General features: G+C 41.3%; 1 protein-coding gene across 3 annotated transcripts in view; it reads left to right on the top strand.

Annotated features, from left to right (window-relative positions):
* LOC148020071 (kinesin-like protein KIN-7K, chloroplastic) overlaps positions 1-16,129 on the top strand; it is a 96,133-nt gene that overhangs the window by 20,920 nt on the left and 59,084 nt on the right. For all 3 annotated transcript variants that reach the window (XM_087700349.1, XM_087700348.1, XM_087700350.1), the window contains 8 exons: positions 1,315-1,551; positions 1,661-1,801; positions 2,050-2,175; positions 2,287-2,337; positions 3,199-3,246; positions 3,357-3,569; positions 3,644-3,893; positions 4,002-4,390. In XM_087700349.1, the coding sequence (XP_087556475.1) occupies positions 1,315-1,551; positions 1,661-1,801; positions 2,050-2,175; positions 2,287-2,337; positions 3,199-3,246; positions 3,357-3,569; positions 3,644-3,893; positions 4,002-4,390 (1,455 nt within the window). The remainder of the gene's footprint in view (positions 1-1,314; positions 1,552-1,660; positions 1,802-2,049; positions 2,176-2,286; positions 2,338-3,198; positions 3,247-3,356; positions 3,570-3,643; positions 3,894-4,001; positions 4,391-16,129) is intronic.

The raw sequence follows: 16,129 nt of genomic DNA, 5'->3' as shown, positions 1-16,129 counted from the left end.
ACACATAAGGTGCTGCACAAATGAGCTCCTTTTTGTAGGATTCCTCAATCAACCTACCCTAAGGGCGCATTCACACCTAGTTAGAAAGTGACCTAGAGTCCATGTGTGGTTATCACATAAGTTGTTGCACAAATGGGCTTAAGAGTCCATGTGTGGTGATCACACAAGATAGAAGAATGAGCTCTTGTGTCCTTTTTGTAGTATTTCTTAATTGCTTTGCCCAAGGGCACATTTACACCTAGTTAGAAACTGACTCAAGATTTTGACTTGGCTCACCCATCGAGGTTGGGAGCAGCAGCATAAATCACTGGACTCAAATCACAAGGGTTGACTTTCCATACCACCAGCCTGCACCATCTTAGCGTGAGAACATGTCAAGTTTCAACCAATGGGCTTAGAGTCCATGTGTGGTGATCACACAAGATGTTGCACAAATGAGCCCTTATGTCCTTTTATAGGACTCAATCACCCTAGCCTAAGGGCTGATTCACACCCAGTCAGAAAGTGACCCAAGACTGTGACCAAAGCTGCAGGTGCTTATCGTGGATGTCCAAGGAGGTGTAACAAAGTAGACGTGGAGGAGGACATGCAACAAGTAAAGCAAAAGTCTTTCAAGCAGGAAAGGCAGGCATTGGCCAGGAGATAGCTAAGGAAGAGACAAGGAGGTGAGTCCAAGGGTGTAACAAAGTAGGTGCAGCAGAGGACATGCAACAAGTAAAGCAAAAAGCCTTTCAAGTAGGAAAGGAATTCATTGGGCAGGAGCAAGGCAAGGAGGTGAGGCAGTGAAGGGAATAGAAGAAAGGAAGTGAGAGCAATGAAGGGAGTACGAGAGACAAGATGACAGGACAGAAGAGGGCTGGAAACTCCTAGGTGAGAATGGAAGTGATGGCAGAATATATGGCTGCAGTGAGAAGCGAAGGGATAGCCAAGCAGTGGAGGCTGCAACAGTTGCTTGAGCAGCACTAACAAATCCTTGCAGTACCTTCACTTTTCTATTGTAGGTTGATTTGGATGGACTCAGAACGATGGAGCTAGTAAGACTGTCCCATTTGTTTGACTTCGTGAAGCTTAATTGCAACCAGTATGGGTCCAGATACTTTCCTTTATGGGAAAATGAAAACAAAGAAACATTTGATTGGTTAGAAATGTCTGCTACCTTGAAATCTGAAAAGTTCCAGATTACACTAACATGGTAATGGTAGCAAAATATTCAAATAGCATGAGGATTTTTAAGTAAATGAATTGTATTCTGTCCAGAACAATATATCTAGTAGAGGTGTTGTAAAAAGACTCAAACAAATATTATGTCTACAGAGTATTGGGAAGGTCGAAACAAAGTCATTGAGCCGTGCTACAAGCATGCAATTAGGTCCTGTGGTGAATACTCTCTCTGAATTAATTATCACATCAGGTCAGCAACGTCAATCAGTGGCAGAAAAGAGACACCAGTCTTCACTCTCAGATAATCTGACCATGACAGTAGCTTTATCGAAGTCCAGTCAACCTGGTGAGCTTCCCATTGTTTGTAAGCAGTGCCACAGGCGGCCTCCTGTGAGTCCTTATTCAAGTTGGAATTTTACATGCATAAACAAAGTGATCTGATAAGGGTCCTATTGCATGCTAGAAAAGAAGTTCATCTGTGCTCTGTCTTGCTATGTAGGTGGAAGATACTATGGCAGATCAGGTGGACTTACTTAGAGAGCAGATAAAAATGCTTGCTGGTGAAGTTGCCTTTTGCACCAGCTCACTTAAAAGGATGTTAGAAAAGGCAGCAACAAACCCTGGCAATGACATTTTGCAAGTACTTTTCTGAGCAAAAACTAATTGCTTATAGTGCTTTTCTAGGGTTCTAAATGTTATTCTTGAGTCAAAGAAGAATGTGAGAATGTTTCGGTGATTACGGCAGGGCAAATAATCTAACATGTAGGGATAGAATCCAGGTGTTTTGAGAAAACGTTTACTTTCTGAATATTTTGAGAGAATGTTTACTTGAAGAATATTTGATGCTTTCGAGCAATTGATAAGTATGTCACATTGGTAACTTTCAAGGCTCGAATTCAAGAGGTGAAAGAAGAGATTCAGGATAAGAAAAGACAGATGTGCATACTTGAAAAGCGCATTTTGGGGACTGGTGAGACTATGTTACACATTGCTACTCCATCAGAAATGGCACAGGTGTTTGTGTTGTCATGCTTACCTTTTTGTTCTGGCTTGATACACTTGCCTTCTGGTCAATTGACTGCAACCTGTCTACTGACTCTTACATTTGTCTCGACTTTTTGACAGGCCATAGCAACACTAACTAGTCAAGTCAATGAATTGACTTTCGAGTTGGAGGTATGCTCAATCTATATGTGGCAAGTTGATCTTATGGCAATTTCTAGCTATACAATGTAAGAAAGATAACAATGCCCAATTGGGTTTTCTTTTTCTTTTCATGCCCATGCACGCAATTCTTCTCATAAATTACTATCCTTAGCATTTTCATGAATTCAGAGGTGAAATCCTTTGATGTGATAAGCCATGACTAAAGTTCAAGGCTAAACAGAGGGAGTTCATGTCTAGGAAAAGCAAGGTAGTTGTTCAAACTGTAGAAAGACTAAAGATTGCTTGTTTAAAGCTTTGCACACAGAATATCTCCAATCTGTCAGCATGGAGCACCAAATGATTCCAGGCTTTCCAAATATCTGAAACCATGTAAATCAAGATAGTCAAAAAAGGATTCAAAAGACCGTAGAAAAAAGGTGCCAGGATGTCTAGGACAACTGTACATCAAGAAAATTGTTGATATGCCTCAAATTAAATGTCTTACTGCTTTACCTTCTAGAACAACCTGGATACTTGGCTTCTACTTGCCATGCTTGGCGCCTTTTGGCTGGCAGACACATCCACCACAGACTGCACCCTCAATGGTGTCTATCCATATCTGGAAAAGAACAAGGCGTTTATGCATTATAAAACATCAGAAACATCTGAAATGATCCCTAAGTAGGCCTTTTTATGTTCCCAGGCACAGAATTGGGGAATGTGGTTTAACTTTTATTGTTTGATTGTGGGTGCAACAAATCTGTATTACTGGGATTGTATGCAAGTGTGAAGTCACTACTTAGAGCTTTGTTGGTTCTAAAAATAATATCCCCTCTCATCTGATGGAAACTTAATGCAAAATTTTAACTCAGGTTTATATTATGTTCCCAGATTAGGACTGCAGACAATAGAGTTCTCCAAGAGCAGCTTCAAGCCAAGGTATTTTCTTTGCTCAACCACAAGTTTTTCAAAGATTCTCTTGAGGATATAAATGTCTTACATGTAAGTTACTGAGGGAATGGTAAGGAAAATAATTTGGACATTTCCAGATAGCTGAGAACTATCAACTTCAAGGATTGATGAACTCTTGGAGAGATGGTGGTGCTGCTAGCAAAATGGAGAGGGATATTCGTATCTACACTCAACGTAGAGCACTTGAGGTTCTGAAGGATGAAGGGAACAACAGATGGCCAAGATCCAATGGTCTGTTGGGAGAACAAGTGCAAGGCGATCATAACTATTTACCTCATCCACTTCTGAAGGTATACATATTGTTTTCAGTGTAATTCTTCCTATCAGATGATAAATGTAAATTTGAAGGTCTTTTGAAAGTTAGGCTGTGGAGATGGAGAAACTGAAAGAGGAGAACATAAAAATGGTGGAAGAGAAGGGAGCCTTACAAATCTATGCCCAGAAACTAGCTGAAGAGGCCTCATATGCGAAGAGTTTAGCAACAGCTGCTGCTGTAGAGCTTAAAAAGCTTGCTGAAGAAGTTACCAGTCTCTCTTTCCAGAATGCCAAGCTTAGGAAAGACTTGGCTCTGGCTGAGGCACATATGAGATATGTTATGCATAGTTCTACCACAGGTAATGGCTCTCATAATTCCTTTTATTATTTGAAAGTACTTCTTTGATGTATTTACATTCATAGCCTCACCTCTGTTGTGTATACTTTTTGGAACCCTGATTTTCAAGAGTACCATAGACATGTACTATCAAAAACAGATGAAGAAGCAGGTCTTGCTGATAAAGAGAATATGGAAGCGGAGCTTCACAGAAAACTTGGAGAAGCAAAACAAAAAGAGGCAGAGCTTGAAAGTGATTTAGCAGGAATGTGGAAACTTGCTGCCAAGCTAAAGAAAGTCCGGGAATCTTTCGATGAACAACATGAAACTGAAAAAATTGATGTTCTCAAGTATGGTGCCGAAGATGTTTTAGTTGCAGAAAAGGATTTGAAAGAATATGCATACAAGATTCAAGTGACTGATCCTGAAAGCCAGAACTCTATTAAAGAACTGAAATCTGGACTTGATGTGGAGCGCAGAAAAAATAAAGCCATGGAATTGTTCATATCTCAGCTGAAGGTAACCTACCTTTTCTGCTCCTTTCTTTGATCAGGGGGGTTCCTCTTTGGTGTGATTAAGAGAAATCTCTCTTCTCGGGAAAAAAGAAACCTATAGCTAATAAGATTGTATAAGGGGGAGAAGGGGTATTTCTCTATCGATGTAATTTGTACTTTGCACAATCTATCCTTGAGGGTGGTTTTGCGAAGCAAGGGCAGATTTGTGGAGGTATGCTAGGGTTTGCAAAGGAAAAACACAGAGTGTACAGCTACAACTGAAACACAGCGAACTCAAAGACAAACACAAAAGCACAAAAATGCAAAATGGAGATATTTATTATGAATGAATAATGAATGGAAGTGTCTAGAGTAAATGGCAGAGCTGTCCAATAGCTGGTGACTCTCATGGGAGTAGGCGGAGGGAGATGTCGATGTGTGTTGTCCACCAGAGATGCATCTTGAGTGTAGTAAGCCACCAGTTGGAGCAGAGGCTGATGCCCAAAAGTGTTGAAAGCACAAAAATGACTTGTTGGAGATGCAAAGCAGGTCAGCTGATGCTGAAAGTGTTCTAGATGATGAACAACAGCAAGGCAGTCTGTAGGGATGAAAATGTAGCAGTCCACCAAGTCCTAATGATCAGGGCAGCAGCTGGGAACACTCGAATAGGGGCTGCAGCAATCGAATATAGGGCTGGAGTGTAGTGACAATAGTTGGAACCAAAAACATATGCGGGCAGCCTTTAGATGATCACGACAGTAGTTGGAGATGATGAGGAATGAGTGGACAGCAACAGGAGGAGGAATTAGCAGCCTTTAGATGATCATGACAGTAGTTGGAGATGATGAGAATGAGTGGGCAGCAATAGGAGGAGGAATTAGCAGCCATATGATGATGAATTGGGGATAGGCATGGATACGTGCAAAACAAACGATGAAGCAAGTGGCTGGGAAGCCTTCTATTTATAGAGATGGATTCTCCCAAAGAAATGCTCCTCTTTTAGCTTAATATCCCCTTTTAGGTCCAAAACTAGAACCAGAAAGGGTCTAGAAGTGTAGCTCACCCTATGTTTATCCCAAGCTGTCCCACCCCAAAGCAGCTAGGGTATCTGTTAATGGGTGCACATTGGCTGCCCAAGAACTTACCAAGACTACAAAGGCGATGGTTATCTTATCTTGGGAGTCCAAAGGGCTGCTCAAGAGAGGCTAAGGCATTGGACAAAGGTGCTTGTTGGCTACCCAATGGCTATCAAGACTTGCAAAGGTGAGATTGAAGCATTTTGAACTTTTTTTTCTTTTAAAAAAAAATGGAGTAATTGTGTCCATGGGGGGAAATAAAGAAATGATCAGATTTAACATCACAAAACAAAAGACTATCTCAATTGCCCATCCAGGGTATTTATGACAAAGTAAGGGATTGAAGTGAGAGGGAGGGATGGTGGTAATAGAACCACTGGTGGAGATAGCTCAGGATCTACTAAAGGGTGCTCTACACAATGAGATCCATAGATGAATGCTACATCATGAGAACGTGCATGTAGCAAGGTGCCACTAAAATGACTAAGCTTTTGACTATGTTAGGATGACATGTTTTCACCCGATCTATCTTTTTAAGTCTAAATCATTGGTTTATCTTATGTAGGAGAGCCTTCGTCATCCATTGAGGTGTTGTATGTGGCATGCGATCGTTAAGATGGTGTTTCTGGCAAGAATTAGCAATGATCCGAGTGGGTTGGATCTTGCATGAGATTGGGACTTGGGTCTCCAATGGATTTGAGATAGCGGGGTATTGGTGCTCACAAGACGTCGTGATTTTGAGCTTGAGTGGTGCTATGAGAGAAGAGTTGTGTCAATCATGGGAATAGTATATTGGGGTGGTAGGGTAGGAGTAATGATTGGCATGGGTTGTAGAGTTAGATCCCTGGGACAAAATACCGAGATAACCCTCGGACCAGGAAATTTCAAGTGGATGAGTTTGTCAACGTAGTTAGCATTGCAGTATGTGAGGAATTTGAAAGGATGGCCCAACAAGATTTTGGTTCCAACTCCTTCTCTATTTGGTAGAATATAGAAGAAAATTTAAATGGCTTTAGTCTCTATTATTTTACTTTGCACCTATCCACCAATGAATATGGTTGACCTCTATAGGGATGCAATTTAGTGTCGGTCAGTGTTTGTAGTGGTTGACCCAATTCTTGCCAATAGTTGTAAGGAAGGGAGTTAAAGTCAACACCTTCATCAATGAGTGTATCAACGGTCACGTCCTTGGTTGCGGTCAACTAGATGTGGAGGTAAGCGTGCACAACTATGAGGTCATTCTTTGATCTTAGTTTACTGTCAGTCTCTCCTCCAACGTTAATGTTTCTTGAGAGAAAATTGGTTAAAGGTTGATTGTCGTGCTGTAGATGTTACTCCATTTGTTCGTACCACATTTCTTCGATCGCCATGATGGATCATATAGGAACATCGAGATTCTTCATAGGTGGCTCATGTAAGTAGTGCCTTGGAGAGTTGTAGTGTTTGATATGATTGCCATTAAAGTGGCCAATACTTTGCCCGTCCAAGGTTTCTAACTCTATGCGTGTCCTCTTGATGACATGGAAGCTCAGGGTCTGAGGCCTAAAAAGTTAAAGTTTCTATTTATGGCCATTGATTGGGTACAACAACACTAGGTCACCTTTCTCAAAGGATTATTGCTTAATATGTTTATTGAACTAGACCTTTTGTTGAATTTTCTCTGCAAACAGGACGTGAGATATGAGTAATCATGTTTCAATAAGGGGTTCTAGTTCCATAAGGCTTTCGGTCCAAGTAGTGCCTTCCCAACATTCTTGTGCTTTGATGCAAAGACTAGGGATAAGAAACTTGACTAGCATAATTGCGTCAATCCCTTAAGTTAGCTTGAAGGGTGTTTGTGGCTCATGGCTATTGTGTAAGCCATACGATAAGCCCACAATGTAGCCATGAGCTTATTATCCCAGTCTGATCTGGAGGTTGAGACACTCTTCGTTAGGACGCTAACAAGCCTCTTATTAGTTACTTTTGCTTGGCCGTTCGTTGGAGGGTAGAAAGGACTAGACATGGGATGCAGGATAAGGAATGTTCAAGAAATGAGTCCCTTGCTTGCTGACAATCACAATGGGGTAGCCAAAGTGTGAGATGACTTGCTCTCATAAGAATTTTACCGTGGTTGTATTATTTTTCCTTGTGGTCCGAGCCTCTACCATTTAGTCATGTAGTCAGTAGTCACGATAATGTAGTGTACTTGGGAGTATTGGATAGCATGGTGGATGCATCCCATAAAGTCTATTCTTCACTTCTCAAAGGTTTGGTGGGCCATTACAGGGGAGAGTTTCATTTTATTCTTTATGATTGGAAGTTTGGTTTGTTGGCACTCGTCATAATGTTTGATGAAATGGCTGTGTCCTTGAAAAGAGTAGGCTAGCGTAAGCGGGAGTGTAGAATCTTTCTTGCTGTGACATTTGCATCAAAGTGTCCTTTTGCAATCCCTCCATGTGCTTCTTTTAGCTTACCCTTGATTTTATGCTCACATATGCATTTTCGAAGAAGACCGTTTTCCCTAGCCGAGAGAGTTGACCGGCAATCATTTGATGGTGTTGGCTTTTGATCAAGGGGTGGGTGAGTTGCATCTTTTCAAACGTTCTCTATGGTAGGCTATTTTTAAAGATATGCATATCATTCGTCATAAGGCCAGCCTTAAAGAATTGGGCTTCTTGTTGAATGTAGAATAAATGGGTATTGGGGAGGTTATCCTCAATCCTAATTGCTTCCTCAATGCTATTGATTCGAGACATATGATTGAAAATAAATTGTTGCTTTTCTTTGCATATGACCATAGAAAAGTCAAGCTCTAGTAGAAGTAGAAGCCGTCTAGCAATGCGGTCTATAGTGCAAGGTTTGTTGACCAAATAGAGGAGCACTTGATGGTCTATAAAAAATTGGTAGCCAACAAGTAGTAACGAAACTTCTTGACGGTGTATACCATTACTAATTCTTCCCATTCCATCATTGAATAGCTCATTTTTGCTTGAGTGAGCTGTTTACTACTAGTAAAGCTTATAGGGAAGTCCATATTATGCTCACTGGGTTGGCACAAGACAACTCTAATTGCAAATTTAGAAGCATTGACATTCGCGTGAAAGATTATCTCCAAGGTAGTCTTATAAAATCGATGTAGTCATTAGAGCCTTTTTTAGTGCTTTATATGAAGATTGGCATTCATGCATCCATTCCAAGATAACCAGCAACTTCTAAAGTGGTCACACTATGGAAGTGTAGTTCACCATAAAGCAATAGTAATATTAGGTATATCCAAGGAAACATTGAATACCCTTGTGATGAGTGGGTGGTGGGAGGTTCATTATTACCTTGATCTTAGCAATATTCATTGCTATGCCGCGTTTCTAGATACCACATGGCCCAAAATGATGCCATATTTAACCCAAAATGGGCATTAAAGGGATTCAAGGAGAGTTGGTACTGTTGATATATTTTGAAGACTAATTGTCCCATGCCCACTCAATGTGTGTGATAATTGACTTGTTTTCTGCACAGCCACACTCTCATGCTCATTAACTCCAATTGTATCATGTACATTACTATACTAGTTGCTCATTTCATCAAAGACAACATCCCTATTAACTCTCAACTCATGTGTAATAGGGGTATAGCATTTGTATCCCTTTTGCTCAATAGAATATCCCACAAATACACATTTTTTTGCTTTGGGATCCAATTTACTATGTAGCTCATTAGGAATATGTATATAAATAATACATCCTAATACTTTTAGATGGGACAAAATTGGCTGTTTATTAGTATACTTTTAGATGGGTCTATTTATTCTATGGCTCCTCCTCCCATTTAGTCATTATCATTCTTCAGGTGGTCTTTCTCTTGAAGAGAGGAGCTAGTGCCGGTGCCCACGTAGCCAGTGACTCATGTGGAGCTATGTCTTGGCCTCAGCATCCTTTTCCTCTTTGCGAAGATTCCTTTTCCTCTTTGCGAAGATTTGATGTACTTACATGGGATTTGGACAATGCCTGTGCGTATTCTGCAATGATTCAGTGTATTTCCAAAGAAGTTTTATAGGTGATTACCTCTTGGAGGACATCACCGGAAATATGGTTGAAGCTTCAAATGTTGTACGACGCACCTTTCCCCATGCGTGTTGTGACTCTTTATGGATAGCTTTAGTAGATGAAATTTGAGGCGAAGGACACCGTTTAGTCATTTTTGCTCCGTGTTACAAAGATACAAGACTAGCTTCAATACATGCCGTTAGCCCTTTTAGAGGCACATTTGGCAGGAACGGTACTCTACAAGCTCTCCTCGAAGTTTGATGGAGTGGTGAATGCCTTGCAGGCACAGACATCATCTACACGTGTGAGCTTTCCACATATGTCTTCAATGCTGCTTGAGCATGAGGCATCTTTGCATTTACAGGGAAGGCCTGTCTCATTGTGGAGGTTCCAGTGAGGCATTTACTGCTTTAGAGAAGGGTGTCAGGAAGAAGTTGAAGGCCCAATATTATCATTGTGGTAAGAAGGACCACTTGTTGTTGAAGGATTGCAAGGAGTTAGCAGCCTCACGGAAGAAGGAGAAGAAGAAGAAGCGGGATGCAGATTCCTTTGACAAGTCATCTTCTTCAGACTCCGACTCTGATCCTTTGGCCAAAGGGAAGTCCGTGGCAGGGATCCACTTCTTTAGATCGAGGGAAGGGCTTGATTGCCCCTTCCTTTGCTGCTTTCTAATCTAGGTGATGTGGTCATCCCTCACAACTCTCCAGTGCTAGAGAGTGAGTGTGAGAGGGTGGTGAGATGGGTTATCAAGCCTCATCTATATAGGTATATAGGTGTAGAAGTTCTAGAGAGGGATGTCCCTGACGCATCGATCAAAGTTTGACAGGTTCAAATCTTGGAGTTGGGCTTGACATCTAGGTTCATGATGGGCTGTTTCTTTGACAGAGAGTGGGATTAGCTTCTCATGCGAGCTCACAAGAGGTGACACTATGGTGGTCTTGGCTAAAGGTGGGGAATCCATGGTCACGTATGTTTAGAGGCATTTTTGACAGGATGATCTTGTATGTTATTGTGAGACATTGTTGATGGACACGGAGATTTGTTAGGACTCTTATCTATTTTCGAAAATTGATACGATTGACATCGGCATTAGTTTCACTCCGAGGCACCTTGGTGGTGGCTTGGTCATCCACTGCTTAGATATCCATAGTTCTACTGTGGTGGTTCTTTGTTGTATGGACTATGATTAACCTTTATCATTGTATTATTGTATTGTATTAGATCACCCATGATCTGAGAGAGTGTTAGTAGGATTATCAGTTCATGTGTGAGTCTGCATATGCTAGATAAGCCGGGCATTTTAGTCCGTATTTTAGGCATTATTTTAGTGATTTTTTATGTGGCATTTGTGGCATTTTATGCTAGTCAGCCAGCCTATTTATTATGTGGCTCCTTTTCCTTCCATTCATCATCATCATTCTTTTGGTGGTTTTCCTATTGGAGAGAGGAGCCAATGCTGGTGCCTGCACAACCGACGACTCACTGCTATATGCGTCATTCTCGTGTTTGGTATATGGATTCCATTTCCCGAGCATATCTTTGAGTTCTCTTCTTTTGTAGTATTCTTTTGTTTTCTTTCTCTTCTATGTTGTGTTTAATAGTTCATTTCAACACTTGTCTATGTTTCCATTGCTGCACCACTTTTGATAACTTCTCCTCAGGTGTCATATCATGTACAATAGTTGTGGGGTGTCCTGTTTATAATGTATACAATAGTAGCAACTGCTTTAGTGCGATTGTAATTTGGCAGGTCTCTTTCAAACATCAATGCTCGAGCCACCTAAATGTGTAGGGTTTGAAAAATATATAGTCAAAACAACTTGTGAATGGCTTACCAAAGTTTGGAGTTAATGGGATGCATAAAGTATATACAACTTGTCAATTTGAAAAGCAAGCAAGGCATGCATTTGCACATGAAAAGCATGTATGCAAAAAGCCACTTGAGTTGATACATTCTGATGTGTGGGGTCCTACAAAGATTGCAACTGTGAGTGGTTGCAAGTATTATGTCTCATTCATTGATGATCATATTGGAAAAGTATTGGTTTGTTTTATGCATGAGAAAAGTGAGGTGTGTACTTACACATTATCATCATGAATTGCTACATTGATAGATCCAAGAGCTTCCACAATACTCTTGATCTTTAGTGCATAGTCATTGATGGACAGACTCCATCTTTTAACTCGATTTAGCTATGACTTGAGGTGCAACATTCCCATCATAGAAATCTTGACACTCATAGATAGCCAATACATCACTTTGCTCTATGTTTGCTTCCAAACCTTCTTAGCCTTTTTCTGCTTTGTAGTAGCATGTTGCTGAGGGATTTTGGTGCCATTGCATGTCTCCTTCCATGTTGTTCTAAACACTGTTACTCTTCCAGAAATTTGTCATCTTGAACTTTCATGCATAATAATTATTTTTGTCAAGGTTCTCATTGGCAATCTGGTTGAAATTGTGTGACATTTTGACAAGACAAGTAACCTTGTAAAACGTGCAATCTATAAATAAGCCAACACCAGGTGCACTACAATAAAAACATGTAGCCTTTTTATTATTGATTGCACAACAGTAATAACATTCTGCAATTTGTTATAGATGCCCTCTGTGTCTGCAACCTAGAAAACATCTAAAACCTTACAAGTTCAGAATTTGTAACATGTGCAGTTGTAAATGGCAAGCACAATCGAATCTGTAATATACCTAGAAACTACTCTCAATAAACGTATAGGGCCAGAACAAAGGTGGAAACTACATTGCCCTTTGTGCTCACCAAGTTTCATTGTAATCGAAGATTGCATCTATGCCCTTTGTGTTTGCGACCTAGAAAACATCTAAAACCTTATAAATTCAGAATTTGCAACATGTGTACTTGTAAATGGCAAGCGCAATCGAATTTGCAATATGCCTAGAAACTACTTTTGATCAACTTATAGGGCTAGAACAAAGTTGAAAACCACATTGCTCCTTGTGTTCACTAAGTTTCATTGCAATTGGAGATTGTGTTGGGAATAAAGGGCCATCGTGCCTTTTATATGTGCACGGGTGTGAACACACCCTTAGCACATTGTTCTTTCATACATATATCTATCTAAAACCTAAAGTGGTACACTCGTCATTGTACCTAAAAACGTGTTCACTCTATAGTCTGCTCTCTCGCACTCTCCCTGTCTCTCTCACTGCGCGCAATGACTGTTAGCCTCGATCTCCATGCCTAATCGATTCCTTCAAACTGGTATCAGAGCGCAGAGTGCACGCTCCCTGAGATCAGAGGCAGCTCACGTACAGTAGGTGGGTGTTTGTCTGTCGGCAGACAGGAGAGTGGAAACGGTCACTTCAAACTGGCCAGCAGATGGCAGGTCCAGCTAGTGACAGCTGGTCTAGCGTGGACCAGAGGGCAGCAGCACGTATGATGGGCAGCAGTCGCAGACAACTGGACTTTGTGTCCAGCGCTACAGCCTGGTGACAACGACGAGACCAGGTCTGATGAAACGGGCTGCTGGCGACAGTCTTCAGGAATGCGATAGGTCAGCGACAAACTAGCGATAGCTTCCGACGTGCAGGCGACATCTCCCGTGGCATCAGGTGGCAGTTTCTGCAAGGCGACAGGTCACGACGGCAGGCGGCTGGTCAACGGGAGCACATTCGTCATTTTCCTTTGCAAATTTTCTTTACATTTTTTTTTTTCAAAGGTTCCCTGCAAACAAGCCCTTTGCTCATTGACAAGCGTTTGCGTGTGTAAGCACTGTCAGGATTTTGGACGGATTTAGGCCCAGAATTTTGGGGCTTTTCACATTTTTAGTGAAATTCTTTCAATTTCACTGAAATTAGTACATGCAGGACTTGGAAAAATTGGGGATTTGTCCAGATTTCATGCGCGCAAGATGCAACAGTGATATTTGTCTTAGAAATTGCAGGAATTTGTGACATTTCGTCCCCGACATTTGGGGCTTTTCATGTACATGCACAAATTGGGCTGAAATTGACCCAATTTCTTGACATTGAGGCACATTGGACCCGGTGCAATCTGGGCAAAATTTGTGCAACATTTGGTCATTTTATGTACATGCAGGTTGAATTCCGCGCAATTTGGACATCAACACTTGGTAAAATTTGGGGGTTTTGCTGAAATTGCTTTATTTTGGCAAAATTAGACAGTCCTATGCATGACAGAGGAAATGCAGATGTGTGTTTGACGATTTCAAGCACCAAATTTTGGGGCTTTTGACCGTTCGTTCAAATTTTATGCCCGTGGGTACGCGTACAACAGAAATTGCAGCTGAAATTTTGGGATTTCTCATGTAATGTGATGCACATGCCCTTTGGAACAGCTGTAATCAGTTGGATAATGCTGTAGCACTTGGTTTGGTGCTTCTGAAAACTGAATTACAGATCTGAAATCTGTACTTCTGCGTGGTCATTTATTGCTGATTGGTACTTGTTTGTACCTTGGTCACTTGGGTGACAATTTGGGCTTGCATTTACTGGTTTTTTTTTTTGGGTCACTTTTGAGCTGAAAACCATGGCTGGCAGCAATGACAACAGTAATTTGATGCATATAAAGAAGCTTGAAGGTGCACATAATTTTGCAGTGTGGCAAAAACAGTGCTACAATATCCTGTTACAAAAGAAGTAGGCAAAGACGATCAAAACTAAAGGGGCAAAGCCTGTGGACATGGATCAGGACGATTGGGATGAGTTGAATAAGCTTGCATGCTCAACCATAGAGCTATCCGTTTCTGATGCCTTGCTCTTCAACGTTGAAGGTTTGGATTTTGTATATGCTATATGGACTAGACTGGAAGAACTGTATGCACAGAAGAGCGCTGCAAGTAAAGTGTATTGGTTGAAAAAGCTTATTGATTTGAGTATGAAAGAAGGTACAACAATGTCTACTCACTTGACTGAGTTTAACTCCATTTTCAGCCAGCTGGTTGCCTTGAAATTTATGATTGATGAGGAATTTAAGGCTATTTTCTTGCTTTGCACTCTACCAGAAAGTTGGGATACATTCAGGACTGCTATGAGCAATTCTAATGTGATCCTTTTGTATGCTGATGTAGAGAGTGCTCTACTTATGGAAGAGATGAATCGGCAGAACAATGCATCCAGCAAGTCTTCCAGTGCTTTGCATACTAGGGGCAGATCACAACAAAAGGGCAAATATGATGGCAAGGGACGCAGTAAATCACGTGGCAAAGATGTTGAATGCCATCATTGTGGCAAGAAGGGTCACTTTAAACGTGACTGCTACAAATGGAAGAAAGAGAAAGGAAAAGGCAAGAAGACAGATGATTGCAAGGAAGAGAAGAAGGACAGTCAGCCTTAGAAAAACAGTGTAAAAATTGAAGAGGTGAATGTAGTCACTCATGACAATGACAGTGACAGTGGGAGTGATGTACTCTTTGTCTCTTCACATTTTGGTGCACATGCTCTACTTGTAGATACAGACGATGACATGCATATTTGGATTCTTAATTCAGGTGCTTCTTTTCATGTCACCCCTCATCGTGAGTGGTTTTCTGCATATACAGGGGGTTGACATGGTGTTGTCCATCTTGGGGACAACTATGCATGTGAGATTATAGGTATTGGCAGTATGCCATTACAGTTTCAATATGGCTCTGTCTTTACACTTCAACATGTACAGCATGTACCTCAGCTCAAGAAGAGCTTGATCAGCACAGGGTAGCTAGATGATGATGGTTTTCATACCACCTTTGGTGATGGAAAATGGAAGATTTGTAAGGGATCTAGGGTTATTGCCAGAGATTGCAAGAGTGATACGTTGTATCCACTCCATGTATCTAGTGTGCGTGACCATGTTGTTGTTGTGACTGAGCAGCCAAGTGTTTCTTTGTGGCATGGCCGGTTGGGACACATGAGTCAAACAGGAATGAAAGTGCTTTCTTGTTTGGGTTACTTGCCTTGTCTTCGTTATGCTGATTTTGATCACTGTGATCATTGTATTTATGGCAAACATGCATAGACTTCTCACAAAAAGTCTCTTTCTTTGAAATCTTCTCCTCTAGAGTTAGTACATTCAGATATATGTCAAATGCCAGGATTATCTTTAGGGAGAAAGAAATATTTTGTCACCTTTGTTGATGATGCTACATGGAAAGTATGGGTTTACCCTATTCGTAGCAAGGATGAAGTGTTTGACAAGTTTAAAAAATTCTTGGCATTGGCTGAAAATTAGACAGATAAGGCACTTAAGTGTCTTCGCTCTGACAATGGTGGGGAATATGTGTCCAAAGCCTTTCAGGCATTTTGTGACAGCAAAGGGATAAAGAGGGAGCTCATTGCCCCTCATAATCCACCCCAAAATGGAGTTGCAGAGCGTATGAATCGGACCATACATGATAAGGTCCGTACGATGCTGTCTCATGTTGCATTACCCCATGGTTTTTGGGCAGAGGCTGTTATGACAGCCGTTCGCTTGATTAATTGGTCACCAAATAGGTTTTTGGAGGGGGGGGGCGGGGATTCCCCAAGATAGGTTTTTGGAGGGGGGGGGGGGGGGGATTCCCCAAGAAGCGTGGTCAGGCAAGCCACCGGTCATATGCTCATTTGAAAGTGTTTGGCTGCGAGGCTTTTGTGCACATTCGTAAAGAAAAACGTAGCAAACTTGGGCCAAAGTCCTGTAAATGCATTTTCCT

The sequence above is a fragment of the Lygodium microphyllum genome, chromosome 19, assembly GCF_053477565.2.
Source record: "Lygodium microphyllum isolate KBCC chromosome 19, Lygodium_microphyllum_v1.1.10, whole genome shotgun sequence".
NCBI classification, from domain to species: Eukaryota; Viridiplantae; Streptophyta; class Polypodiopsida; order Schizaeales; family Lygodiaceae; genus Lygodium; species Lygodium microphyllum.
Note: the sequence above shows the minus strand (reverse complement) of the source record. Positions and strands in the feature narration are given on the sequence as shown.